General features: G+C 41.6%; 1 protein-coding gene across 3 annotated transcripts; it reads left to right on the top strand.

Moving 5' to 3' along the window:
• The first annotated feature begins 733 nt into the window (after positions 1-733).
• On the top strand, positions 734-16,343 carry TRAM1 (translocation associated membrane protein 1). Of its 3 annotated transcripts, none has more exons than XM_076329570.1 (11): positions 734-957; positions 4,154-4,217; positions 4,808-4,929; positions 5,132-5,248; positions 6,099-6,157; positions 6,552-6,636; positions 10,385-10,455; positions 10,545-10,649; positions 11,244-11,387; positions 12,283-12,443; positions 15,702-16,343. In XM_076329570.1, exons 1-11 carry the CDS (start codon positions 835-837, stop codon positions 15,773-15,775), a joined length of 1,125 nt encoding a protein of 374 aa, XP_076185685.1. In that variant the 5' UTR covers positions 734-834; the 3' UTR covers positions 15,776-16,343. The 3 variants fall into 3 exon arrangements, with proteins under 3 accessions (XP_076185685.1, XP_076185687.1, XP_076185686.1); XM_076329572.1 differs by lacking the exon at positions 734-957 and adding an exon at positions 2,060-2,104; XM_076329571.1 differs by lacking the exon at positions 734-957 and adding an exon at positions 2,170-2,253.
• Positions 16,344-25,883: the final 9,540 nt, after the last annotated feature.

Raw genomic sequence — 25,883 nt, forward strand, 5'->3', positions numbered from 1 at the left:
GGATGGTCGGAGCCTGCTGCCAGCACAGTGAAAGCTGTACCTTGCAGCTGCGCCTCAGCCGCAACCGTAACGAACCCAGTGAGCGCGGCTGCCTAATCGCGTCCTCCGGGTGCCCAGCTTCCAGTCGGCGGAGGGCTGACAACAAAACTTAGCCGGAGCCCTAGGGGGAGGGGAAAGAAATCACAGGTGAACCTGGATGGCGGGAGGGTGTCGGGGGGGAGCGGAGTCTGGCCCGGCTCTGCGGGTACGCACCGCAGCGGGGGCAGCCCGCTCTGACCGGCCGCTGCCCGGGAGGGCGCGGGCCCCGCTTGTCCCGGAGCGCGGCCGCCTCCTCCCCGACCCCGGCGGGACCCACGGCCATTTTCTGTCGCCGCCGCCTCGGTGGGAGAGGGGAGCTGAGCCGGTGCCCAACGCGGGCTCCGGGCTACCGCCAGCGAGTAGCCGGGCGGCGCTGCCGGGCACGCAGCACCGCTGCCCGAGGCGGCACGGCACAGCTCGGCTCTGCGGACGGGCCCCGGCCCGCACCGCCACCCGGGGCAGCCTCCCGCGGGCGGGGAGGCGCGGGGCGCGCCGCCGTTGGTCGGTTTGAACTGCCGGGCGCTGCCCCTCGCCGGCCCCGGGGCGGGCGGGAGGCGCCCCGCCCGCCGGCCGGCAGGGGCGCTGCTGGCGGCGGCCGGGGTTGCTCCCTGCGGCCGGGGCGGGGTGAAGCGAAGCGGCGGCTGCCATTCCTCGGCTGCGCGGCCGCCTCCTCCCCCTCCGCCTCTTCCTGGCCGCGGCGAGAGGAGCTGTGCTGGCAGCGGGGAGGCGGCGGCGGCGCGCAGCTCCCTGCCCGCCATGGCGATCCGCAAGAAGAGCAACAAGAACCCGCCGGTGCTGAGCCACGAGTTCATCGTGCAGAACCATGCGGACATCGTGTCTTGCATGGCCATGATCTTCCTGCTGGGGCTCATGTTCGAGGTGAGGCGGCACCGGCGCCCCCGCCCCGGGGGCTTCGTCCCGCTTCTCCCACCTCCGCCGGGGGCTCTCGGTGCTGGGCGGGGAGGGCGCGGGGGTCCCGATGCTCCGGGGGAGGCTGGGCGGGTGGGCGGCAGGTCGCTGCGACTGCCCCTCAGCCAGCGCGGGCACCTCCCGGCGCGCCTGCTCGGGCCGCGCGGCCCCCGGCCCTCCCGCCCCCGCTGTGCGCGGGGAGAGGAGCCGATCCCCCGCCCCGCCACACGGCCGGAGGAGCCGACGCGGGCGCCCTCCCCGCGGCTCATCCTCGCTTCCCCGGGCCCGGCCCCTCGGGGAACGCCCTCTTCCCCCTTCTCGGCCCGGAGAGGCGCAGCCTGTAGCTGCCGCCAGGACCCGGCTCCCGTCTCCACTCGCCGCCTGTGAGGGGAGGCCGTGCCCCGCCGCGCCCCCCCCACCCCCGACCCGCCGCGCGGCGCCGCCGCCGTGAGGGGACAGGGAGAGGGGAGGCGCGTTTCCTCCCGCGGCGGCGGGGAGTTCCTGCTGGCGGCGGGGTTACGTGGCATTCGGAGCGCGGCAGCCGGGGGAGGAGTGTGCGGCCGCGCTCGCACCGCGGGGGGGGGGGGGGCGGCGAGGCCCAGCCGCGACAGACGATCCCCCGCTCTTTGTGTGCGCGGCCCAGCTGGGCCCCGCCGGCACTACGGCTCCCGTCAGGCCGCGCGGCGCCCGCCCCCCGCGCGGGGAAGGGAAACAAGCGGTGACGTGTACATACAGCCGCCGCTCGCGGGGGGGCGCACGGCGGGCTCCCCTTCCCACCCCCCCGCGGAGCCCGGGGCCGCGCGGCGCCTCACGGGGCTGCCCGGTGCTAAAAGCCGTTTGAGGAGCCGTTAGCCCGCGGGGGGGGGGGTCGGGTCTGTCTGATCCGGGTTTCTCGGCTGGCGCCGAAGTTACCCCCGCCTCATCCTCTTCCCCCGCCTCATCCTCTTCCCCCGTCTCATCCTCTTCCCCCGTCGGAGACGGGGCCGGCTGCGGCCGGGTTTGACAGCGGTCGAAGGGAGCTCGGCCTCGGGTCTGACTGAGGGCCGGCCCCGCCAGCCCTGCTGCTCCGGCGCGCTTGCAGGCCAGGCGCTGTGGTTGGGCCCCCGTGTTGGATGCGGTAATTGAAGCTCTTCCTGAACGATTTGAAAAGTTACTAAACTCTGGTGGAGGGGTGCGTGGGGACCGCAAAACTGTGAGCTTGGCTGCTGATCTAAAGTATGCCTTTTTGGCTCTTCTTGGTTACCTTCTGAGAGAACTGAAAAAAAGGTAGTTTACCTGTGTGACTTCCAAAATGTTCTCAGTTGTGTCCCGTCAAAGTAACTTCCATTTTTTGTTGGCTAAATGTTTCTGGCTTTTCAGTATTTTAGCCGTTTGTTTAGAGTTGTGGGCCTTTTTATTTTATGGATGGTTTTCAGAATAACTTTATCCAGCTGTTGATACTGCTCAGCACTAGAGGCCAGTGGAGTTGGGAAAAAAAACATATGGAAAAAAAAAACCCAGGGTAGACCAAGAAAGCTGTTATGTTTGGGTTTACTATCAAAAATCACTAAGACAGTCCTTATATCGTGGTGTTCTGGGGACTGAGGTTAAAGAGATGGACTTAAAGCATTACCTTTTATGTCTGCTTCTGGCTTACCGTATTTACAGTGTTACTGGTAGGGTTGGAAGTTTTGGGGGGATTGGATGTGCTGAAGTCTTTTGTTTCCGTATTTTTTTAATCCAGGGTGTTTTCTACCCCAGCATAGAAGAGCTATATGCCTTTGTCGGTACAGATGTTGGCTGAGAAGATTGTTGCATTTTTTTTAAGGCTTTGATATAGGTCTTGGAAATCACCCGCTGTGGTTAATGTTGGTATGGTAAGGTGTTAATACTGCCTGGCTTGGGCAACTGAATTAGGACTTTGTGAGTAGCTGACAGAGCCTTCAAAGGGCAGTTCAGAATGGACTAAGGTTTTGAATTGTCCTCTGATGGCTCCCTTGATGAGTAGGGAGCCCTAGGCAACTTCACTAATTCAGGCGAACTACAGAATTCCCTGAAGTTACATGGAGTGAACAGTCCACTGTGTATTCAGGGATTCCTAGAAAATCTAAGACTTGTTTACAAAGTGCTAGTTTTAAAAATAAATAAATCTTATTTCTTGTGAAATAAATGCTGGTAGTAACCTAATAATTATCTTCAGATACTCAGTGTCCTTCCAAGATTCATAAAGGAGTTTGGTTTTTTGGGGTTTTTTGTTTGTTTGTTTTTTGTCGGTCCTGTAAATGCAACAAGGATGCTAGATTTTTACAGCAATGAGAAACTATCAGCATGGTTATTTTTCCCTCTCTGTTAAGACATGTTGATTTGTGCTGGGATTCAACAAAGATGTGTTAAAGTTGAAAATTAATTTATGCTTATTGACAGATAGGAACTTGTGCTCCTGCTTATTTATTGGGTTTTTTATAGTACTACCACCACCACCCCACCCCCCCAAAAAAAGCCTTTAGAACAAATTACACACACACACACACACTTACTCATTCTGCTTTTTCTTACTGTCCATCATAAAGGGGTAACACCACTACTGCTAAATTTCATTTCTTTTGTTTTACACTTCTTGCCAAAGGATCCCCAGGGTCAAAAGAATGCTAATTGTATTGAGTTGGTATGCAGCTGGCCTGAAATGGTTCAACGTTCTTTATGCCTTTTCTCCTTTTCTGTCCACATTTTCCCAGTCACCCACAGATTTACGAATATGATACTGACCTTCATATTTTGTCAAATTAAAAAGTAGTTTTAAATGAAGTTTATTCTCGGCCATTGCTGCATGCAACGGGGTCTAGGGATTACATGATATTGAACATTCTGCTAATGTAATAATACAGTATGGACTGGAAAAGAATTGCAGCATGTGTTTTCGTTTTCATCTTGTAGGAAAGACTATTTGTAAGTATCACTTTCGAGGATATTTCATTCAGGAGATTGGGTATTCTGTAAACAAACCTATAGAGATCACACAACGTGTTCTGCCTTTGGAAAGTCAGGTGAAGTGGTGTGATAATGCGAGTTGATCAGTTTTATGGGAGGGGACAAATGTGCTGGGGAAGGGTGCTAAAACTAAGTGTTTTCAGTTTAATATAGTTTATTTCAGTGAGAATTTATAGCACTTTCGTTTTTTCTCTTTCAGATTACAGCAAAAGCAGCTGTCATTTTTGTTACACTTCAGTATAATGTTACCATTCCTGCCACAGGTATGTGTCTTGCAGGAGGTTAGTTATGAGACAGTGTATTCAGACGTTATTAGTATGCCATACTTTCTAGATTGAGGGTGAGTGAATTTCTCAATTTGAATAGATAATAAGCAATTTTCAAGGACGTCACTTTATTTTTAGTAAAACTCCATTTTAATTAATTATGTTAGGGACAGTGTTTCTGTTCTGCTGGATTCATCATCAGTGCTAAAAGACCATCTGACTGGTAGCTAAGTTCACATTAATTCTTACTCTGGTTTTGCAAGTGACAATCTTTACTAGTCAAAGCGGGGTGGTAGTTCAACGTAATTTTATAGTCCCCTTTCAGTGCATTTGGGTAAGCTTCGTAAGTGCACTTAAGTTTTCATTTTTATAGTACACCTTTCCAGAATCAAATTTAGTTTGTGATGTGATGGAGAAGATGACTGTAAACAATCTAGTGACCTAGCTCATGATGGCAGTTTAATTTGACTTCTATTTGTTCAGCTGACTACAAACGACTTCTGTCTGAAAGGTTTTACTTTGAGAAACAAACTTACTAGCCACTAAACTGTATTGGTGCCTAACAGTTAATTCTGTTTGTCTTTTAGAAGAACAATCTTCAGAAACAATCTCTCTCTATCACTATGGCATCAAAGACTTGGCTACGATTTTCTTTTACATGCTTGTAGCAATAATCATACATGCTATAATTCAGGAGTACGTACTGGATGTAAGTACAAGATATTAATTCCTTTCATCAAGATAATTGTCAGGTTTTAATTAGACTTTAAGACTATTAACTTAAAAGTAAACTTTTGCATTAAAGCTTTTAACTGTTAAAACATACATTGAAACTTCTAGATGTTCTAATGCAGTTAACAGATAAATGTTAAGTACTACAGCATAGAAATAACAACGGACTTTCATTTCAGAAAATTAACAGGAAAATGCACTTTTCAAAAACAAAGCATAGCAAGTTCAATGAGTCTGGGCAACTTAGTGCATTCTACCTTTTCTCCTGTGTTTGGGGAACAAGCATTCTTGTGTGTGTAAGTATGATTTCTCTTCTGTTTGTATTAGGAGATTTCAAAAACTTCACTTATGATGATGATAAATAAGTTTTCGGTTTATTTTTCTGTTTTTAGCTGTTTTTAATACTAAAGCGGGGACAAGTTTAGGGGTTCTGTGTAGGTCGTAGTCATCACTGAGTATAAAGTCCAATAGTGTTACTGTTGCTCAGTCTGAGTTAATTTGATTTACTGTCAACTGAATAAGGTAAAACTTTAACTCTAGTGTGGTACTTCATTCTCTGTAGTTTTTGTGTTGGCTTATTAGTGTAAAATAAATGTTAAAAAAGTGTCATACATAGCATTCTGGCAGCCTAGGGAATGGGTGTGTGGACAGATTGTTGCAGGCTCAGGTGAGTGTGTGCTTTCAGATGACGTGCTCTTTGCTAGTGGCTGTATGTGTATGAGCTTAGTTTCAAAAAAGGGGAAGAGTATGGATTTCTTTTTTCCTTAACATAATGGCTCCTGAGAAAACTTCATTTAGTTAAGCTCAAAGCTTGTCAGCAGTTTACAAGGGAAGACTTATGCCTGTAGTGAGGCTGAAATAACCTCCATCTCATAAGGGCACTATCTTGAATGAATGCTTGGTTTGTTTGGTTACTTTTTATTTTTCTAAGCCAATACAGCTATCTTTTGTTTTCTGGGGTTTTTTTGTAAAAGGAAGTATATTGATCTGCAGCTTTTACTTGTGTGTGTCGATGTGTGCATGTTTGTATACATACATGTATGTATTTATGTATATGTGTGCATGTTCATTCATTATTTCTGACTAGGAAGTAGCATCTTTGAAGGCTTACTGGTTTTTTTGTTTTGTTTGTTTGGGTTTTTTTAGGAGAACTATATATCGGATCCAACCTCTCTGTGGAGGGACTATCCGCACACTCTGATTCCGTAAGGCCTCTTCCTTAGAGGATTGTTGGGGAGAGGAGGGAGTGTTTTAAACTTAGGGTGTGTCACATACAATCTGTGTAGAATAAGTAGTCTGTAAAACTACATTAGTCACTAATGTATTTTTGCTCCTATTTATGGAGGAACTTGATTCTCTGTCAATTTGTAGCATACAGAGTTCTCTTTCTGTAGGCTATTATTTAAAGAACTAAGTTTTTGCAAGCTTGCTTTATCTTAATGATTTTGTTTTTTAAAGAATCTGAGTTGGCTGGCTTGAAGGATCTATATTTTTCTTTCTTTAGAGATAGTAATTAAATGTGTTCACTAGGAAGTTTCTGAAATGTTTTAAGTTCATTAATAAAAAGTAATATTCTTCAATTCTTGCTGTATTGTACAGGTTTCAAATGAAGTTTTTCTACATCTTACAGTTGGCATACTGGTTTCATGCTATTCCAGAATTGTACTTCCAGAAAACTAAAAAGGTAAGTTCAAAATGTAAATCAAAAGAACTCTAAACAAAGTGACTTGAACAGTGGAATAGTTAATTTCTTTTGGACTTCCAGAGTAATGTGTTACCCTAGATTTCCTACCCTGTTCTTATTTGTGTCACCCATTTTTCCTAATGGAATTTTGGGTGCTCTAATGTTCATGTGAGAAGGTAGGCTTTTTCTTTTCAGTTAAATGCTGTATTTCTAACTGCAGTAAAATTGCTGTATATCTGTTGTGTAAATAAAAATTACTAGTGTTTCTCATCTACTGAAAGAATTTTCCCTTGAGAAATGAACGTGAGATTTTCTTTTCAAACTTTTTTGTTTGTTTGTTTCTTGTAATTAGTAGTCTGAATAGTCTCATTGAAATCTAGAATTGCTTCATGAATCATGATGCAGGTGTGGAATATAAGCAGTGAATAATTTGATGAATCCAAGGAATATTAAACTCTGGGATTTGATTTAAATACCACTGTCCTCAGCAGAAGTTCTGGTTAGTTGTATAGTGAGATTTTTCAATGCTCAATTGTTAACAGCATCCTTTTCCCCCTAAGAGCTTTCTCTGGTGTTCTCAAAATGCTCGGTTTACTGTAGATTTTTCTGTAGCACACTTTTTGCCTTCCTGGACCAATTTTTAAGTAGTCTCTTCGCATGTTTTTGCTCAGGCTCATTTTGCATATGCAGTTTCTTTTTTTAAACTCTCATGTTTTAAACTCTTCAACGTGGTTTCACCAACGGCAAATTATGCTTAACCAATTTAGTGGCCTTCTACGGTGGAGTGACTGCATCAGTGGATGAGGGAAGAGATACTCATGTCACCTACCTGAACTTCTGTTAAGGCTTTTGATATGGTCCCCCACAGCATTCTTACCTCTAAATTGGAGAGAGAGGGATTTGATGGATGGACTGTTAGGTGGATAAGGAGCTGTCTGGATGGCTGCTTCCAAAGAGTTACAGTCAGTGGCTCAGTGTCCAAGTGGAAACCAGTAACAAGTGGTGTTCTTCAAGGGTCTGTACTGGGACCAATGCTATTTAGTATCTTCAGTGACATAGACAGTGGGATTGAGTGCACCTTCAGCGAGTTTGCAGATGACACCAAGCTGAGTGGCGCGGTTGATTTGCTTGAGGGAAGGGATGCGATCCAGAGGGACCTTGACAGGCTTAAGGAGTGGGCTCGTGTGAACCTCGTGAAGTTCTACGAGGCCAAGTCCAAGGTCCTGCACCTGGGTCATGGGAATCCCCAACATCAATACAGGCTGAGGGATGAAGGGGTTGAGAGCAGCCCTGCTGAGAAGGACTTGGGGGTACTGGTGGATGAAAAGCTGGACATGAGCCAGCAATGTGCGCTCGCAGCCCAGAAAGCCAGTTGTATCCTGGGCCGCATCAAAAGAAGCGTGGCCAGCAGGTCGAGGGAGGGGATTCTGCCCCTCTACTCTGCTCTGGTGAGACCCCCACCTGAAGTACTGCGTCCAGACCTGGGGTCCCCAGCACAAGAAAGGCATGGACCTGTTAGAGCAGGTCCAGAGGAGGGCCACGAAAATGATCAGAGGGCTGGAACACCTTTCCTATGAAGAAAGCCTGAGAGAGTTGGGGTTGTTCAGCCTGAAGAGAAGGCTCTGGGAAGACCTTATTGTGGCCTCTCAATATTTGAATGGGGCTTACAAGAAAGATGGAGAAAGACTTTTTACCAGGGCCTGTAGTGACAGGATAAGAGCAATGATTTTAATCTGGAAGAGGGTAGATTTAGATTAGATAGGAAGAAATTCTTTATGATGAGGGTGGTGAGACACTGGAACAGGTTGCTCAGAGAAGTTGTGGATGCCCCCTCCCTGGAGGTGTTCAAGGCCAGATTGGATGGGGCTTTAAGCAGCCTGATCTAGTAAAAGATGTCGCTGCTCATGGCAGGAGGGGTTGGACTAGGTGATCTGTAAAGGTCCCTTCCAACCCAAACCATTATGTGATTCTGTTGTTGCTCTGTGATTAGACTGCGTCTCTGCTGCCAGAGTTCTGCTTTATTCAAGAAAATGAAACATACATGATAGTAACCATAGGTCTTTCTTCAAGAGCCTAGAAGAGGCTTGGGAAAATAGCCATGAGATGCTTTGTTTTCATGCTGATCAGACACAGTATAAACACTGATGTTTTCCAGGTACACTGCAGCTGATGTTCCCATATTGCGCTAGTGATACCTCTTGAATTTGACTTCGTATCCAAGTGTGGAGTTTTTTTAACATAACTTCAAGAAAGCTGTCACAAGTGGCAGAAGTGCTGTATATTGAATAGTAGTGTTTTACTAGGTCACTGCTTGGAATTTTGGCCTCTGTCTTTTACATTAAGTTTTAAGAGTGATAGTTCATTTGTTTTAGCAAGTTCATAGTTGATATTTCTTTCACCACAGTTTAACCTCTGCCATCTTGGCTTCTCTGCCTTATTCCTTCTCTGGAAGGAACTGGCTTCTTTTACTCACATCTAGTTGTCTGTACTGCTGTCGTAGACAAGAAAAGTTCTTAACTCGGCTTTCTGTATAGTAGTGTATACCTCCATCTGCGTTATTCCAGTAGGCCTTCAGTCTCTGACAGTTTGTCTAAGCAGGCAGCATGGGCTATTTAAATGTTACATCAGTTCTGAAGATAAAGTGCAAAAGGCTCATCCTGGTAGTACTTTGAGAAACTGAGCATTTGTACTGCCTACTCGCTAATTTGTCTGAAAGAACTCGTTTTTTGGTTTCTTTCAGATCGTTTAGAGTAGGTCTTTATCTATCTGTTTTCTTGCTCTTTGTGTATGTGTGTGGTGGTTGCTGTTGTCACAAGTGTTTGATTCTGTGCTTTTGTTGGCTGTGATGTGGAGTATTGCATAACATAGCATAGACCTTACAAGATTAAATTTTTAGGCCTTTTTATAATTACATGTGTACAAGACAAAGTTGGAGCTCCTTCCTTGAAGTTTAGGGAATCTTTCCAAAAAGTAGGAATTTCTTAAGCACAACTGAATGTACTCTGCATGCCACTTCAAGACAGATTTTTATTGTGATCTAGCATACTTCAGTGATTCTTCTGTTCACAGATGGCACCTTCTGCTTTCCATGTGCTGTGTCTATACTTGAATTCATGTCTCTTCCTCTTTATTATTTCGTCTCCATGGACTGTTCAATTGAATGGGGCTGGCTAACTTGAAGTGTGACCATGTGGCGTAGCATGACTAGTTAATAACGTTATTCTCTGTATTTGCCAGCAACAGCGTGCCAGAATCTTGGATGATCTTGAATTTTTAAAATAGATGTCAACACTTGGAAACCTTTTCATTTTGGTTCATAGACTGTTACTTCATTTCTGTAGCAACCTGACAGAATCTGATGGGCAGCAAACACGCGGAACTGTAGGAAGTTATCTGATGATACAATAATACATAAGAAATAAGCATTGTAATAGCTAGTACAAATTCACAGTAGTCATATCAAATAAAAAAAGGCCCTTTTAAAAAGCATCTTTTTGATGTTTGATGTGTTTTCTCACAATAGCATATGTCTTAACTTACTGCTTACTTATCAATAACATTCAGTATCTTATGTGTGGAATTAAATGATCCAGGCTGAGTAATTCAGTGCCAGAACAGGCCACGTTAAGGTAGCTGATAAACCAAGAAGAATTTCTGAGAGTAGGGGATAGTTTGTAATAATATATAACATTGGACAATAATGTATAACGTTGTGTATAACGCATAATTACTTTTTTCTTTCTAATAGGAAGATATCTTTCGCCAGATTGTCTACATTGGACTTTATCTCTTTCATATCGCTGGAGCCTATCTCCTGAAGTAAGTCAATTGTAAGCTTTTGCTGGCTTCATTGGCTGTCTTAAACATCTAACAAAATGTCTGAATGTTTGTTTTGTTTGTTTTGATAGTCTGACACATCTTGGACTTGTTCTTCTGGTATTGCATTACTTTGTTGAATTTCTTTTCCACATATCCCGTCTTTTCTACTTCAGTGATGAAAGATACCAGAAAGGGTAAGTAGTCTTTATCTTTTAAATTAATGTAATTTCTGTCTCAAAGCCTTGTACATTTAACTAACCAGAAACCAAAATTACAAGGAAGTTCAAACAGTGTTTCCTTAGAGGCCACAGTTCTCCAGACTAGCTGTAGTATTTATCTCCCTAAAACAACTATTTTCTTACCTTACTCGCCCATTTAAGTAAATGTTAGTAGCGGTATAAAATGAAATAAAATCTTACACTATGTACTAATACAAAAAAAAAAAAAAAAAGTAGAGAAAGGAACAACATAGGTTGCTAATACAGCCAGTTCTATAGGAACTAATGACATGCTTATGTTCTAATAGTAATGGAAAGCACTGTCCATTGAGTTGAAATTAGTTTTCAGAACATACTTGTGGTTTGTAGAAAAAGATTGAGAGGCAGGGCTTTTCTTGCTTTTTGTCTTCTGTGAGTACTAGAAATACAAGACTAGGATAGGTGCAAAATAATTAATTTAGGTAAGTTCTTAAATTTCAAATGAATTGACGTGGTGAAGAGTAAACATTTGCATTGTTAGTACTTGTGAACAGAAAATTCATTTAGTGTTTATGATGTTTTTCTTTGTAGATTTTCACTGTGGGCAGTTCTTTTTGTTTTGGGAAGGCTTCTCACCTTGATTCTCTCAGTCCTCACTTTTGGCTTTGGATTGGCAAGAGCAGAAGATCAGCAGCTGAATTTCAGTACTGGAAACTTTAATATCCTGGCTGTTAGGTATAGTAAACTTGGAACGGTTTTTAAGCACGAGCTGTAAACCTGTGTTAAATACACAATATAAACGGTATGGTATTAATGCTAGTAATTCTGAATGGTCAGGTGTTTTCATGCAACCAATAGGATCAATAGGAATAGCTTCTGTAACAAACTTGTAAGGCACAGTGAAATTATTTGAAGAATTTACAGTCTACAGCTGAGAAATCTGTAACTCATTTTTGTCAGAAAAAAACAGAATTAAAAGGAGTATCCAATTACAGAGATTACTTTCAAATGTTTTAGAGTTAGTGAATTGAATTCTAGATACAATTGCAGCGCGTTTATCTATAGAGGTCAAGGCATTATGCCCAGAGCATCTTTGGTCCTGGTTGAAGACTTTTTATGAATTAAATCCAGAAAAGGAAGTTAGTAAAACATTGCCAGTGTCAGCATTACCCTGCAGAACTGATACTCAGAACTGCAAGACCCTCTTAAACCATTTTCAGCTGTTACTACCTGATACCTTGAGAGTAATACTGAGAAAGGAGAAGGCAGGAAAGAAATCTAGTACTTCCCAGTTTTGATGGAGGGGCAAAGACTTCACTCTGACTGTATATCTAGTTTTGTTCAGCTGTGCTAAGCCCTGTCACCCCGTATGAGCTAACTCTTGCATGGCTTATAAAATGGGTGTTACTAGGAGGAGGGAGGGAAACTCACACAAAAAAACCCCACCAAACCTTGAACTTTTACAAATTCATGTTATCTGGAAGGAATCCTCTAATATGTTTGAGGAGACTGAGTAAAAAGGCAGTTTATGACATACGAAAAAATACCTGAGGTGGTGGTGTACTTTCCTTTTCTATTTGAATAATGAGATAAACTTACTGGTAAACCTTTACCTTTGTTTTGTTTCTAGAATCAGTGTGCTGGCCTCCATCTGCATGGCTCAAGCATTTATGATGTGGAAGTTCATTAATTTCCAGCTTCGGAGGTGGAGAGAGCATTCTTCTTCTCAGCCTCAGTCAGTGAAAAAGAAGTTTGTAACACCTAAAGGAAAGACCTCCAGAAAAGAAAGAGGTTTGTATTTTCAGTTTTCTTGTTGCCTTGACTTCTCAAAAACAACTTTAGGTAATGGAGAACCTTTTTTTAATATTATTGCTAAAGAAACATTTTATGTTTCTCTTGCAAGTGAGATGGCTCAGTTACAAAAACAGTATTGGTGAATATTGTTGTGGGTTGCTTTTTTGTTTGGGGTTTTTCTATTAAAATTCACTATATATTAATTGTTTGATTTTTCTCTTCTAATTGACTGAATGAAGGAATTGCCATTTCTTTAGTTAATGCAACATGAGATTTTTATTATGTCTAATTTTACTACTTGAGCAAAATATGTCCTGCTTATGTTTTGTTCCCTTACAGAAAGGGAACAGACACATTTTTAGATCTGTTCACATAATCAATTACTTCCAAATCTTTCTTGCAATTAATTTCAAGCTTATTTTTCATTGCCACTAAACTCCGAGGTTTTAGGGCAAGGAGATGGTTTCATGATCCAGTAAATAAGCTTATATTGGACTGTTTTTACTAAAAATATAATTTTGATACTTCTTTTAAGGGGAGGTAATAACTACTTACTACTCTAAACCTGTGTAGAAGCATTTGGAAATGAACTGATGACTCCAGGTTTGACTTCTTGATTATGTCACACTCTTTTTATGGAAAGGGCATGAAAGATGACCTGAATGCTTTTTCCTTCAAGGAAAACTATGTGCTCCGTTGAAGAAAAAAAAAAAAAAAAAAATCCCCACACTTCAGTATTTCTGTTGTACCAACAGTAAAATTTCTGTGTATTTAATTGCTAGCTTGAATAACTTCTGCACTTTTTTGAAACTGCTTGAGTCATTTCAAAAGCTTATTTCAGCATGATCCTTTGCTACCCATCATGTATTGCCAACCTGTTCCACTTTCTGATCTATTGAATGTGATGTATGTGAGGACCATTTGAACTGAGAACTGAGATTTGTGGTCAGAGATCAATTCAGTGATTTTTTTTTTTTTTTCAGGTTTCTTTTTTATTAAAATCATGTGCTTTAGAGTATTTCTGTACTCCCTCTTGATGATTTGTAATTATCACAACTTGGCTTTTGTGTGTTGTTGGAGTTTTCTGTTTTCATCAGAAAATCCAGTTGGACTTTTTTGAGTGAAGGTCGTTTCCTGTGTAGGTGTCCTACTTAATCAGACCTTCACGTTCATTGTGTCTTACTATGTTTTTTATGGAATTAATTTAAATCTAATATGACAAGTATTTTTAAAGCATAAACTTAAACGGCATTTTAATCAGAGTCAAAAATGTAGTAGCTTTTTTAAATCTCTCAAACTATTTCATTCATGTAATTTGGTGAATTTGCTGGTTTTCACCCAACTTCAGTGGAGACTTGCAAGTGGTAAACAAATAGTGAAAAAGGCAGTTAATTGGACTTGTGGTTTAATTACAAAATAATTGAGCTATGCCTGTCTTAAAGACTGGGGAATTTTCCAGCTTATTTTAAATGGAAAGAAAAGAACTTTAAAATCCAAAAGGTTAGTGTTGCTTCAGATTCTTCTGTTTTGAAGATTCCTGTAATGTTATCTGTTCAGAACACTCACACAGGATGCAGCAAGACACTGTTTTGGAAAGAGTAATATATGCAATTAAACTGTTTAAAACAGTCTATTTTTTTTCTTTTCTTCTCTTTTTTTTTTTTGTGGTTGGATGGATTTTTGGGAGCCAGGGCACAATAAAATGCGTTACTTCTAGACTATGCCAAAAGCAAGAAATGACAGTAGGAAAATCCTCCTGGTGATGTGGGTGGGTACCCAGACACATGCTGATTCTTGTTCTTTGTTTTACTTTCACTCGGTTTGACTTAACTGTTTAAGAAAATATGATTTCAATTAGCTGGCTTGGGTCTAGCTCATTGTTTGTAAGCTTCTTGATTTCAGAATAACACAAACTTTTTGAAAAGTATCCAAAGACCACCTTACGTAGGCTTAAAACAGTGTGTCATTTACAACCAAATATGTTGGATAGACTTTGACTATTCCTGTGTCACTAATTGGGCCTGTGTCTGGTCTCATTCTCATGTATGTTTATGATTTTTTTTTTTAAGTTGCTTGTTTGCATAAATGGGAGCATTTGGGTGGGGGAGAGAGGGAGTTCAACAGTTGTTTTTGCGGATTGGCCACACTCTGTGGTGATCTGCAACACATCTGCAGATGGAAAACATTAATTTAACCAGTTATTTGTATTAAAAAAAAAACTGCAACGGTTGCTTGAAGTCAGAATGATACTGTAAGTCAGAGCACCGATGTTAAGCAGCAAGCATTATAGCTGGCTATGCACTCTGTTCTTCAGATCTGTTTTACAAATATGGTTACTGTCAGGCAACATCTCTGCTTCCTTGGGCTGGGGTGACACTGAATAAAGGGGATACTTCTAATTCACAATGGTATCATGTTGCTCCATTTTACTCTAAGTTGTGGGCATTATAAATCCATAGATTGTGGGTCACTGTTCCAGGGCAAACTTTTGCTATTAAATAGTCACTGTGGTACTTACACAGATTAAAACTCTTGAGACCTTTAAGTTGGCCCAGAAGTGGGATAGAAGTAGAGAGTTGCAGCTGGTAACACGTTCTTGCTTTGTATTCTCAGATAGGTGCCTGGTCTTGTGCTTGAACTCCTTCCATGTACACATACTCATCTCAAATCTAACTAGTGTTTTACTTCTGTCCATCTTATCTACGTAAATTTCTTCATCAGAACATAAATGAATTCTGTATGTTAAAGTATATACTTAAAATTGTGTGTGTGTGTGTGTATAAAGATTTCCTATATATATGAAAAGCTTGTAAAGGTAAGCAAAGGAGTGTAATTTTAGCAAGAATTAAAATATGAAATAGGTGGGACAAACAATAAAGACCTGTACCGGGGAACTGTGTGTATACTGTGTGTCTCCAAAATTTCACAGGACAGTCTCATCTACAAGTTGAGTATTTTAATTTTTAAGAGAATATCATCTAAAATATTATAGCTGGTCTTCATTTTCAGTCTAGATGTATATAGTGCACACATTTCAGTGGCTATGTCAGGAAACCGGACTTTATCGTAGTAAACTTTAAATTTTGCACTTTGTAAAAGCTTCATTAATACTGTTGCATTATGAATGATGAGGAGGAGGTTTAACAAAGAAGATACATTAGAAAAGAAGTTAAAAGACTGAATAGGACCTACAAAAATGTAATAAAATATAAAGCGTCTCATTGTATTTGAAAAATGTTTTCTTCTTTTTTCTAGAAAATGGAATAAATGGAACAGTGACCTCAAATGGAGCAGACTCGCCTCGTAGCAGGAAGGATAAATCCTCGTAAAACTGGGTTTTATTAAGTTAATTGACTAATGTCCCCAAAGAATCTGCTTTCTACATGGATGGCCCTTCAGCACTAGAGATGTTATGGATTAAAGAAAATACAATTCATGGTTTTTGATTGTTGCTGTTGTTTTGAGAAACTTTTTTTAAAAGCCATTTTGACTAAGGAAAAAGGTTTATCTGTCTTCAAATACTTGGGTGGGTGGGATACAACACTTTTTAAATACCATTGACACTTTTTTAAACACTTATTGTGATGAAACAACTTCACTTAATGAGGATCACTGTCGCAATGTATTATTTCCTCCAGTTTTTGTAATCTTGGTGATATATACTGTTCTACCAACTTCACTTTTTCCAAGTTCTTCAAGAAATATTGCAAAATTGAAGTAAAAACTTAGTATGCATTTTCAGATACTCTGGCTTTTCAGTTAATTACCTTGAGTCAAATATACAGTCCAAATTGGGATTCCAAGACCACACCAATAAACCTCTTTATTTTGTAGTTACTAGCTACACTATGTCTGCTCTAAGAATTGCCCCATGTCATTAAAACAAAACTGAACTAATTGGAAATGTTGCAGAGTCTTATTGTTTGTTGGTTAGAAATCTCTTACGAGGAACAAAAAACCTTTTTGAGATATAGCTTTAGCACTTGAAAAATAGAAGGGAGCGTGTATGGTCGTAGAAAGAGTTGATTTGAGTAGCACTGTGTTAACTCCTGTCTGTGCTTTTAAAGTGTAGGTATCTTGGAGAATTAGTGTGCGTTGGACCTTCTTTGAAAACTTGTCTGTCTGATTTTAGAGGGTGGAGGTTCTTACAATGTGGTGTTGTGTTTGTTTTAGGAGGCATTTAATGCTCCATGAAGAGGGAATTTATTAGATAAATGGATCAAGTTATGAGAAACATTCCCTTATTCTAACTGCTTTGCTTTGTTTCACCTCTGTTAGGAAATAGGTTGATTTCTCCTATATATATTTTTATGAAAAAATATTTAAAAGCTACAACTTCTTAAAACTGATTTATTGTGCCCTTTGCTATAACTGGAAAAATCTTAATTTAAGAATTTTTCCATTCTCTGTCTTTCATAATTGTATTAAATGTGAAGCTTTGTCCAGTTAATTTTCCAGCTTAATATGCAGTTAATGTTTCCTCTGTACCCTTTTGTAATGGGTATAATGCAACCCATTTCACTTGATAATGAGTTGGAGATTTAATTCAGTCTTAAGAAGAAGTTGCTAAATTAGTCTTTCAAGTTAACCCAAGTATTGGACTGCTTATTGATTGAGAGGAGTAATTATGAGCAATCAAGCTGATAAATAAAATAGTTCTAATTAAAAACTGTTGTTATAGTTGAGTTTATACCCAACAAAATAATAAATCTGCATTCTGTATCTTCTACAGTTCAGTTGCTTACTGTACAGAATAAACGTTTCTAGTACAAAATCTTCACTGCAAGTAACTATCCGTTCTTCAATTGTTTAGTGCTATTTAGAGTTATTGCAGTATAATTTACTATATGTTTCGGCTAATTTCAGTCACAGTTCCCGAGTACTCGCTTCACAGCTCCTGAAGTGGACTTGACAGACCTGGACTTGCTTAGCTTGAGAGCTCTGGGGCAGCATGCCCTGTAATATGCCCGGTCTGCTTCAGTGGAAGTAGCTATACCATGTCTTGATTTGAAGAACTAAAACTCAAGTGGTGAAACTGTGGATCTATCTGATCTGACCATGAAACTGGAAAATTGGAACTCAGAAATCTTGAGGGAATTGCATACATTAAATACTCGCTGCACAAAATCACGTTTCATGTCTGATGTTTCTAAAAAGACCTTCACAGATTCTGTGTGCCTTCCTCTCAAGTTGTACCTTAAGCCAAAGAGGGCAAAGTTTTAAAGTTTCTGGTCTGGTACTTTGACTCTAAATGAGTTTGCTTGTGATATCTGGTTGTACTGCGGCTGTCAAAATCACGAAGGGTGGAGGAACAAATTATGAAGGGAGCGTTTAAGGTACTTATTGAGGTCTTTAAGACTTACTGGAGTCTGAGGGTTGTAATAGTTGTTTCCCTAAGGCAAACTGTTTCTTGTAAACCTCATTCTTTGGCACAGTAGTCTTGAAATTTAAACTTCAGGTTCACTTCCAAAAACTTCAAAAAGAGTATGTTCTTGCCTGTTAATACTGACATTGCTTTTGGCCTCCTTTGGGCCTTACGGATGTTCTTGGCCTTTGGACTTGTAAAAAATCACTTTTGTTTCCACAATGGCTTAATCTTCATCCTTGCCTTATAGGAGTTGTTGCTTTCTGCCAAAAATAGAGAATAATTTCAGTTGTTCTAGAATTTGGATAGTGTTGAAAGTCAGTATCTTTTTTTTTGTCTCATGTCATAACTAAAAATACGTATTTATCATTTGGGATGAGGCAAAAGCAGTAATTTTTAACTTTTACCTTGGGGTGGAAACCTCCATGAATTTAGAAGATTTTGAGACTTCCGTTTCCCGTTTGATATTACTTGGTTTGGCACAAGATCATTGTTTGCCTGGATAACTTTTTAAAATTGCTTAAAACTGATTTTCAAACGTTACTGCATTTTGGCGTTTTGTTTGTAATCTGGGATTCAGTAAGCTGGAAGATGAGTTGTCTAATCATGTTTTCTTAATTATGGAATCAGGAAAATTGGAAATGGAAATGACTGAAGAGCTCATTATGATATTCCTATGCCTAATAAAATAATTTTTGCTTAGGCTGCAGTAATTTATCCTGGTCAGTTACCAGGTCCCACAAAGAGAAGGCTTTGTCCGTGTGGAGGGATTTGAATTGAGTAATTCATACAGACTGTGGATAGGGTTTGGTGGGTTTGGGTTTTTTCTTAAACCCCCTCCTCCCTGCCCCATCTTGTCAGAACTTTTCAAGACTCACAACAGATGATTTCAAGCCTCCCCCCCCCCCCCAATGTATGTTTGGTTTATGAGCCAGAATCTACTATCAAAACCAGTATTTTATGAAGGAAATTATATGTAACTTCAAAGTACAAACAAGGAATGCAAAGCAGCGGAAATTAATTTTCACAGTTTTTGTTTTTATCTGGACACTTTCTCCTCTTGACTAGTTGCAAAGATTGATTTCTCCTGTGAGAGTTATTCATGAATGCGGCTCTTTGGAAATACTGCTTTTTGAGTCATCCCGTGCCCAGTCAAGGGATTTGCCGTGCAGAGAAAATGCATAGGCTATTTCTACTGACGTTAGAATATGCTGAAAGTAAATTGTGTGTTGGGATAATGCATTTAGAAATTCAGTAGTTATTGGTAAGCATTTGATATTTTTCCTAAATGCTTTTTTCTTCGAAAATTTTAGTTGTGTTTATGGAGTTACATCACCCAGAATTGTAATAAGCAGTGGAGTACTTTGGTACAAGTAATCGGACTTCTGTAAAAAGGGTTAATACACATCTGCAGTCCTTTTGCTCTTAGCAGATTTCTGACTAACTGCATCTGAGGTGATTTTGTCGGGGGCAAAACTTGATATTAAAGGGAAGGGAGCATTTCCATGGTCACGCTAAGCTGAAAGTAATGTAGGTTGCTGCCCAAATTGGGGTTCTGTCCCTTGCCTTGTCTAGCACAGGCCTTTCTGGTTGCATGGTGAGCTAGAGCAGGGAGCTGGTGCAGCTGAAAACTAGCTTGTTTGCTTCGTTGTTTTTTCCGCTGGATTAGTTGCCCGATAGTAATCCTGGGGGTACACAAGTATTTATGTATAAGCAAGAAGAAAAGATGCAGGGAAAAGGTGAATCGAGCTCTAAGGCAGCTACCCCTTTCAACTGCGCATTTGGTTGAAAATTACAGTAGATTACAGTGTGAGTTGGGAGATCTCATCAAAGGGCTTCCCGTCATCAATACCAGAAGGGAGCTGGTCTCTCTGGTAGCTCCTACATGCCAAGCTGTTTAAGTGTTAATGGATTTTTGTCAGATATTGTGGGGGAAGGGGAAATACTCAATGTGCTTTACTCTGCTGAGATAGCCTTTATCTGTCACAGTTTCGGGGTTTCCAAGCAGTGCAAGATGATACTGGTGGTGTAGAAATAGGAATTCTGAAAAAGTAGTTTCTCTCGGATCAAAAAACCACGATTACTTTCCTTAACAGCCAGGAAACTACAGCTGCTTTGCTTTTTCGGTGTGGGATTTTTTTTTTTCCCCCGCATGAACCCTTTATGTCTTGAAGTAGGTCTTCCAAAGAGCTTTGCAAGAATTGCACTGTATGCCTGTCTAGGTACGTGGAGGGGAGGGTTGTTTGGTTTCTCTTACGTTGTTTTCCTGTTTTCAAGAAGTTCACCAGCTGATTCCTAGGTCATACTTGGGTTTGGTTCCATTTGTGACTCAGCCCTTTGGGCCTGCGTTGTAGAAGATGGAGACTGGCAGCTTCAATAGGCTCCCTATGCAGTGCTGGTCATTGCTGTCCTAATTGTTCTCTGTGGAAAATGTCAGTATTGAAGGGACTTGAACACTAAGTAGAGGGAGACAGTCGTGATACTTGCAACGTTTACAGGCCAAGGAGAGCCCGCGTACAGAGATACTGCATTCCAGGGGGCTGTGGTTTGGTGCCTGGAGGCTGTAGTAATAGTCATCTTGTTATGCAAATACTTGGGTTACTTCCTGCACAGGGTGCAAGAATGTCCTGCAAAATTAAGGCTTGGGGAGAATTTAGGAGATCCTTTAAAAAGAACAGGACTCTTCAAAGGACTGACGTCAGTTATCATCTGTTCGTATTGTAATTTCTCACATTGTTAGTTGTGGATTATCTTTAGCACTGGATTAGCCCATGCTTGGTTTTAGGGTGGTTTGTTTGTTTGGTTTTTTTTATACTGTGGGTTGTTGCGGTGGATGTCTGGTGGGCATCCCCTCTTCTCACTGCTCCCTGAACTACTCAGTTCAGGATCTGATAAGCCTCGTTCTGTACACAGTAAGGAATTTGGCGTGCTCTTCAGACCTGAAATAGAAGCAGTGCCGGAGTGTTTCTGGATCAGACGTGTAAGAAATAAGCACGTGGGTACGTCAGGTGTCATCAGAACCCACTTAACAGGAACTGAAACTCTTCAGGATGAATCGTGATACAACATCATCTACATCATATACAACAATGATATATTGCAATGTAGTGTTTGGATATAGCTCGCATCCAGATAGCAAGTGCCTTTGTGGGTGAAATGGAACTGCTATGAGCATCTACAACTGTCAGTTCCCCTTCTGTGAACGATGGGTGAGGAGTGCTGGGCTGCAGCTGCAGTAGGCTTCTTTCTGCCTTTTAGAGAAGTTCTTTTAATGTTGACAAGACAAAAGGCAACAACTCTTCTTTCAGGTTTAAAAAAAAAAAACAACATACTGCCTAGGTTTGAATCCAATACACTTGCTCTCAATCTCTTTCTATGTGTCCTGTCACTTTTATTTTAGGTTTCCGCAAATACTTTATTGTTATCCAGCTCAAGGGTGGCAAATCTGTGATGTGAGTGCCAGAAATGACAACTCCTTTTTCTTCTTTTTGTGTTTGAAACTTTTTGCAGAATGAGAGCAGCTGAAGTGTAGCTTTATAATTTGATAGCTTTTCAGTATTCATTCTCTGTCCTTATTTATTGTGGTTAACATTGAAGGTCAGGCATTGTCATGCAGCACAACACAGTTGTTACTACTTCATTCCACACACACGAGTGTTAGGCAATTTGATACACTGAAGTGAAAAAATATATTAGTAAGTCTTGACTGGTTTAGCAGAAATTGGTATTCCTGGATGGTTTTGGTTTTCGTATTGCAGTTCGCTATTATTGCCTTTCTCATTTAGGAAACCGGGCACTTAAGATATCTGAATCTCTAGGCTGTAGTTTTGCTGTATACAACTTGACAAATTATGGTCTAGAACTTGAGCTTTGTGTCTCCTTATATAGGTTATAAATGTTGAAGAATGTATCTTGCATTGTAATGAACAGATAAAAATTCAGCCCATGGTTATAAGAATACTGTAACGGGGTAGGAATTTCAACTCTTGAACTCCAGACTAGAAGCCAAGCCAAAACTATCGAGTGTTCTCACGCAGGTGATTCCTCCTCTTTGTTCCTTGATTAATCATTATCTTTGTTTTGTTTATTTAGACTGTAAGTTCTTTGTGGCAAGGGTTGTCTTCTGTGTGTGTGTGTGTGTGCGCGCGCGCGCGTGTGTACCCGGGATAATAAGGCCTGGAGCCCCAGTCTGTGGAAGCTGTAATAAGCAATCACCTTGTTATTGTTTTCCTGGATATCATAATAAAGAGTATCGAATTAAAACTGTGCTTGAATAGTCTGTTACAAAAATGGAGGAATATAAATTGCATCTGGCCTTGCTTACAGTCTAGCAGCGTCAGCAGCAGAGAGATACTGGTCAAAGACAAATACAGTGTTTTGTTTGGGGATATTCACTTGACCCAATGAACACAGAGCCAGGAAATCATCTTAGGCTGAAGAGAAATGGCTTGTAACTCGGGCCACAGCTGGAGCTTGCACAAAATTACCAGGAATTCAAGACTGAGTTCCTCACCTTCTGTTAACTTGAGAAACCGCATTGGTCCTCCCTCTCGGGAAGGGGGGGGCTTGTTTGGTGCCACGCTTGTGCAGTGTTTTGTATCCTTTGAGTAGTGCTTTCAAGCTTGAGAGGGTAACCACGAACTTGGAGAATACCGAAAACTGCACTGGGCAGTGTCTGCTGTGGCCTGGGAGCTTACTATTCAAGCGTCTCCACACTCTTCAGCTAAGCAACTTTTAAAGCCTTCATAGACTTCAGCTTCACTGATACGGAAGAGTAAAATTTCATCCGATCTGAAATTGAACCTATACACTGATCCATTGGTGATCTAGGCAAGATGGTAGGGGACTGAGGACTGTTACCCGAGTTAGGGACAGTTGGACTGTTTTTAGGAAACTTTCACTGTGAATGTTACCTTCCCATGGGTTTGACTTGCTACGTGGTGGAGGGGTTGACTACAGACGCCAGGATCTCTGTCTTCAGTTCACCTCAAGATACATCAGACTGTTGGTTTTTAAGAACTATTGAACTACTTAATCATTCTTAAAATGTGCATTTGTAACTTGAAAATCCTCAATTGAAAGAAAATGTTAAGTGAAAATTAGTATTCCATGAAGACGCATCTGGTTCTTGGCGTCGTTGTTAGACAGCGTAGCTTAAACTGTAGCTTAAAAAGAAATTGTGTTAGAAAATCAATGGAAAACACATAATTTTAAGAACTAGAGCTACCTTACCAATGGGTATACCTGTCAGGCAACTAACTCAACCATGGCTGGTGAGGACGGGCAGATACTGATACGTAAATGGCATCTAGGACGATGGCAGCAAGTCCTGCCTTAACTTTCCCTTGCTGCACCTCTCAAAATCATCATCTCGCCCTGCTGCCGCTTTTGGAATGACCTAGCAGATACTGATGGGAAGTGGAGCAGCTGCAGTCTCATGAGCCAAATCATGTGATGAGTTTGGGATGTGGGGAAAAACAGCCACTAGAGGCCAGCGCAGTCTTTGTCAGCTGTGTTTGAGTTTCGGTGTCTGGTAGCCAGCAAAAATACATCCAGAGGCCCGTGTTTTTGCTGCACTTTCAGCAAAAATTACTTGTTTCCTTTTAAGGAGCATCTCTGTTGTAACTCAGAAAACAGAACATTGAATTAAATTAGGCACAACTCCTTGTAGTTTTGGATCTTGGTGGCGACATAGTAATAAAACCCATGTTACATTCTGCAGGGCTTGGAAGAAGATGTCCGTATTTGGCCAGAAGCTACTTCCTCGCTTCTAGTTGAGAGAGCAGGATGTAGACCTCCAGTATTAAAGCTTTATCTTAACCCAAAAGTGCGACATCTTAGATTAAAACCAGTGTTAAGAATGCAAAGTAAGCCTCAGATTACATCTGGCTGTGTTCAGTTTTGTAGGCAAGTACGCGGTGCTGTGGCAGATGCTGGTTTCTTTGCTTAATCCTTGGGGGGGGGGGGGGGAGTACAGAAAACCTGCTCTCTATTTCCACCAATTTTTGATGCTTTCAAAACAAAGTTCTTGTTAGAGGAGCTTATAAAATGGTTTCCTGCACTGAAAATAAATTTCAGCTTTTATCTGCCAATAGGAGACCCTTATGTTGTGGGAACGTTGCTTATGGACATCTCCCTTTAGATGCTGCAGGAGCCGTATGAAAACTTTGCCTGCAGCAGTTAAAGCAACTTCTCAGAAAATAGAAATTAAAATTTGCAGCTTATAGATTTTGTCTTCAATAATAAGGAAATGTTATTTAATAATATCCTTTAGCATATGCTCCCTTTTATATAGAAGAAAGAATTTCGGGGTGGCACTGGAAAACAGTGTGTGATACACTAATTTTTGTTGTTGTATTTGGGGTAATTTTACCCTAGTCTGCCCAGGAAAAAAACATTGTGCGCTGGCTTTAGCTGTTCTGGGCCCCGGCAGGGTTGCTTTCGATGCCGGAAAGCATTGCAGTGCGGGGTAATCTAGCTCTGGAAGAATAATAATAAATATGGCTCTCCTTCAGGAATGTCTTGGGACTTTGGTGGAGTCTGGGCAAAATTTTCCTGAACATCTGGATTTGGGTAGTCCTGGTAAGAGATGGCAAACTAGCTGAATCACGTTATGAGCTGTGAATGTGCTTTGATTTGTAATTCATTAAATTGCCAGCGACAGGTTGAGTGTCTGACTGGCCTGATCATCAGCTCAGTATTGCTACGCTGACCTGCGACAGACGTTGTGCAAAAAGTCAATTTGTGTGGCTCCAGATCTATGGAAGTGCATTTGAAAACGGGTTGCAAGGCTTGCAGTGCTTTACACTGAGAAGGTACGATGTTGAGCACTCTCCTCTTGCTCTGGCTGTCACTTTTGAGTTGAATGGCTGCACTGAGACCTGCAGGAATACAGCGGGAGCCAGGAGCTGTGGTTGTGCTGGAAGCAGTTGATGCCCTCAGGACTTGAATACGTACCCCCATTTCCCCACCGCTAAGCCTGCCCTGCTTCGAGAACTTAGGAGATTTGAAACTGAAACCTTTTAATTTATAGCGATAAATGCAGCTCAGCAGCATGGGGGATATTAGGAGCCTCTAACTGAATAGAGGATAGAGTGTGCCCCACCCTGGAGAGAATGATGTAAATCATTCTAATTCTTGGCACTGGTATTTAAATTTTGGTCATAGCATGCCATAAAAAAAACTTTCAGACATTGTAAACTGTCTGTGCTGTCAAGAAAACTCTCAGAAGCTTTCTAGAGGAAAATTTTTTAGAAGGTGGAGGAAACGTTGGTGTAGTTTCTAGATGCGGCATGAATGGCGCCATAGTTCTCTTGACCCGCTCTGCTCCGGCTCTCTCACTCTCCCCTCTTCCCCTTCGCTGCCCCACAAGTCAGTGAAGCCACGAGAACGAGCCGCAGTGAAGGCTGAGAGAAACTATGGTTAACCCTGGAGGTTCCTCTTACAGGGGAGCCCGGCAGACTTCTTGTCTCCACAGCTGTAAGGCTCCTTTGCAAAGAGCTGCTGTCCCGGACAAACCCAGAAGACCACGTGCTCCAGTGTCTTGCCTTCATGGCCCTTTAGGGAAGGGACACGAGACTGAGAGAAGTGTCATCCTGTTTCATCCACCCAGTTTCTGGCAGTCATCAGCTTAGGGACTTACGAAGCATTTGGTTGCATCAAAACTGTTGTTGCTTTTTTTTTTTTTTTTTTTTTTAATAGCCACCAATGGAAGTATTCTACATGCATTTGTATAATCCCTCTTGAACCCATTTAAATACTTGGCATCCACAACACTCAATAAGTTACACAATTTAACTATGCCTTGTTTGGAAAAAGTATTTCTTTTGGCTTGTGCTTTAAACCTGATGATTTCCTTGTGTGAGTCTCAAGTAGTGATTAATCACTCCCTCTTCATCTCTCTCATACTACACATGATTTTATAGACCTCTCTGTTTCAAGCCTGAGGGTTCCCAGCCTGTTTAGTGTTTTCTTGTGCAGAAACTGTTCTGTACATCTGATTATCTGTGCATCTTTTATGTACCTTTCCTAGTTCACCTAAATGCTTCATTTTGGGGCTTATATGTTATTTT

Source organism: Aptenodytes patagonicus, chromosome 2, assembly GCF_965638725.1.
Source record: "Aptenodytes patagonicus chromosome 2, bAptPat1.pri.cur, whole genome shotgun sequence".
Classification (NCBI taxonomy): Eukaryota; Metazoa; Chordata; class Aves; order Sphenisciformes; family Spheniscidae; genus Aptenodytes; species Aptenodytes patagonicus.

Coding starts and splice junctions, on each gene's coding strand:
- TRAM1 (XM_076329570.1), top strand. CDS start 835: ATGGCGATCCGCAAGAAGAGCAACAAGAACCCGCCGGTGCTGAGCCAC. Junction 958..4,153: donor TGCTGGGGCTCATGTTCGAG/GTGAGGCGGCAC, acceptor TTTCTCTTTCAG/ATTACAGCAAAAGCAGCTGT. Junction 10,456..10,544: donor GCTGGAGCCTATCTCCTGAA/GTAAGTCAATTG, acceptor TTGTTTTGATAG/TCTGACACATCTTGGACTTG.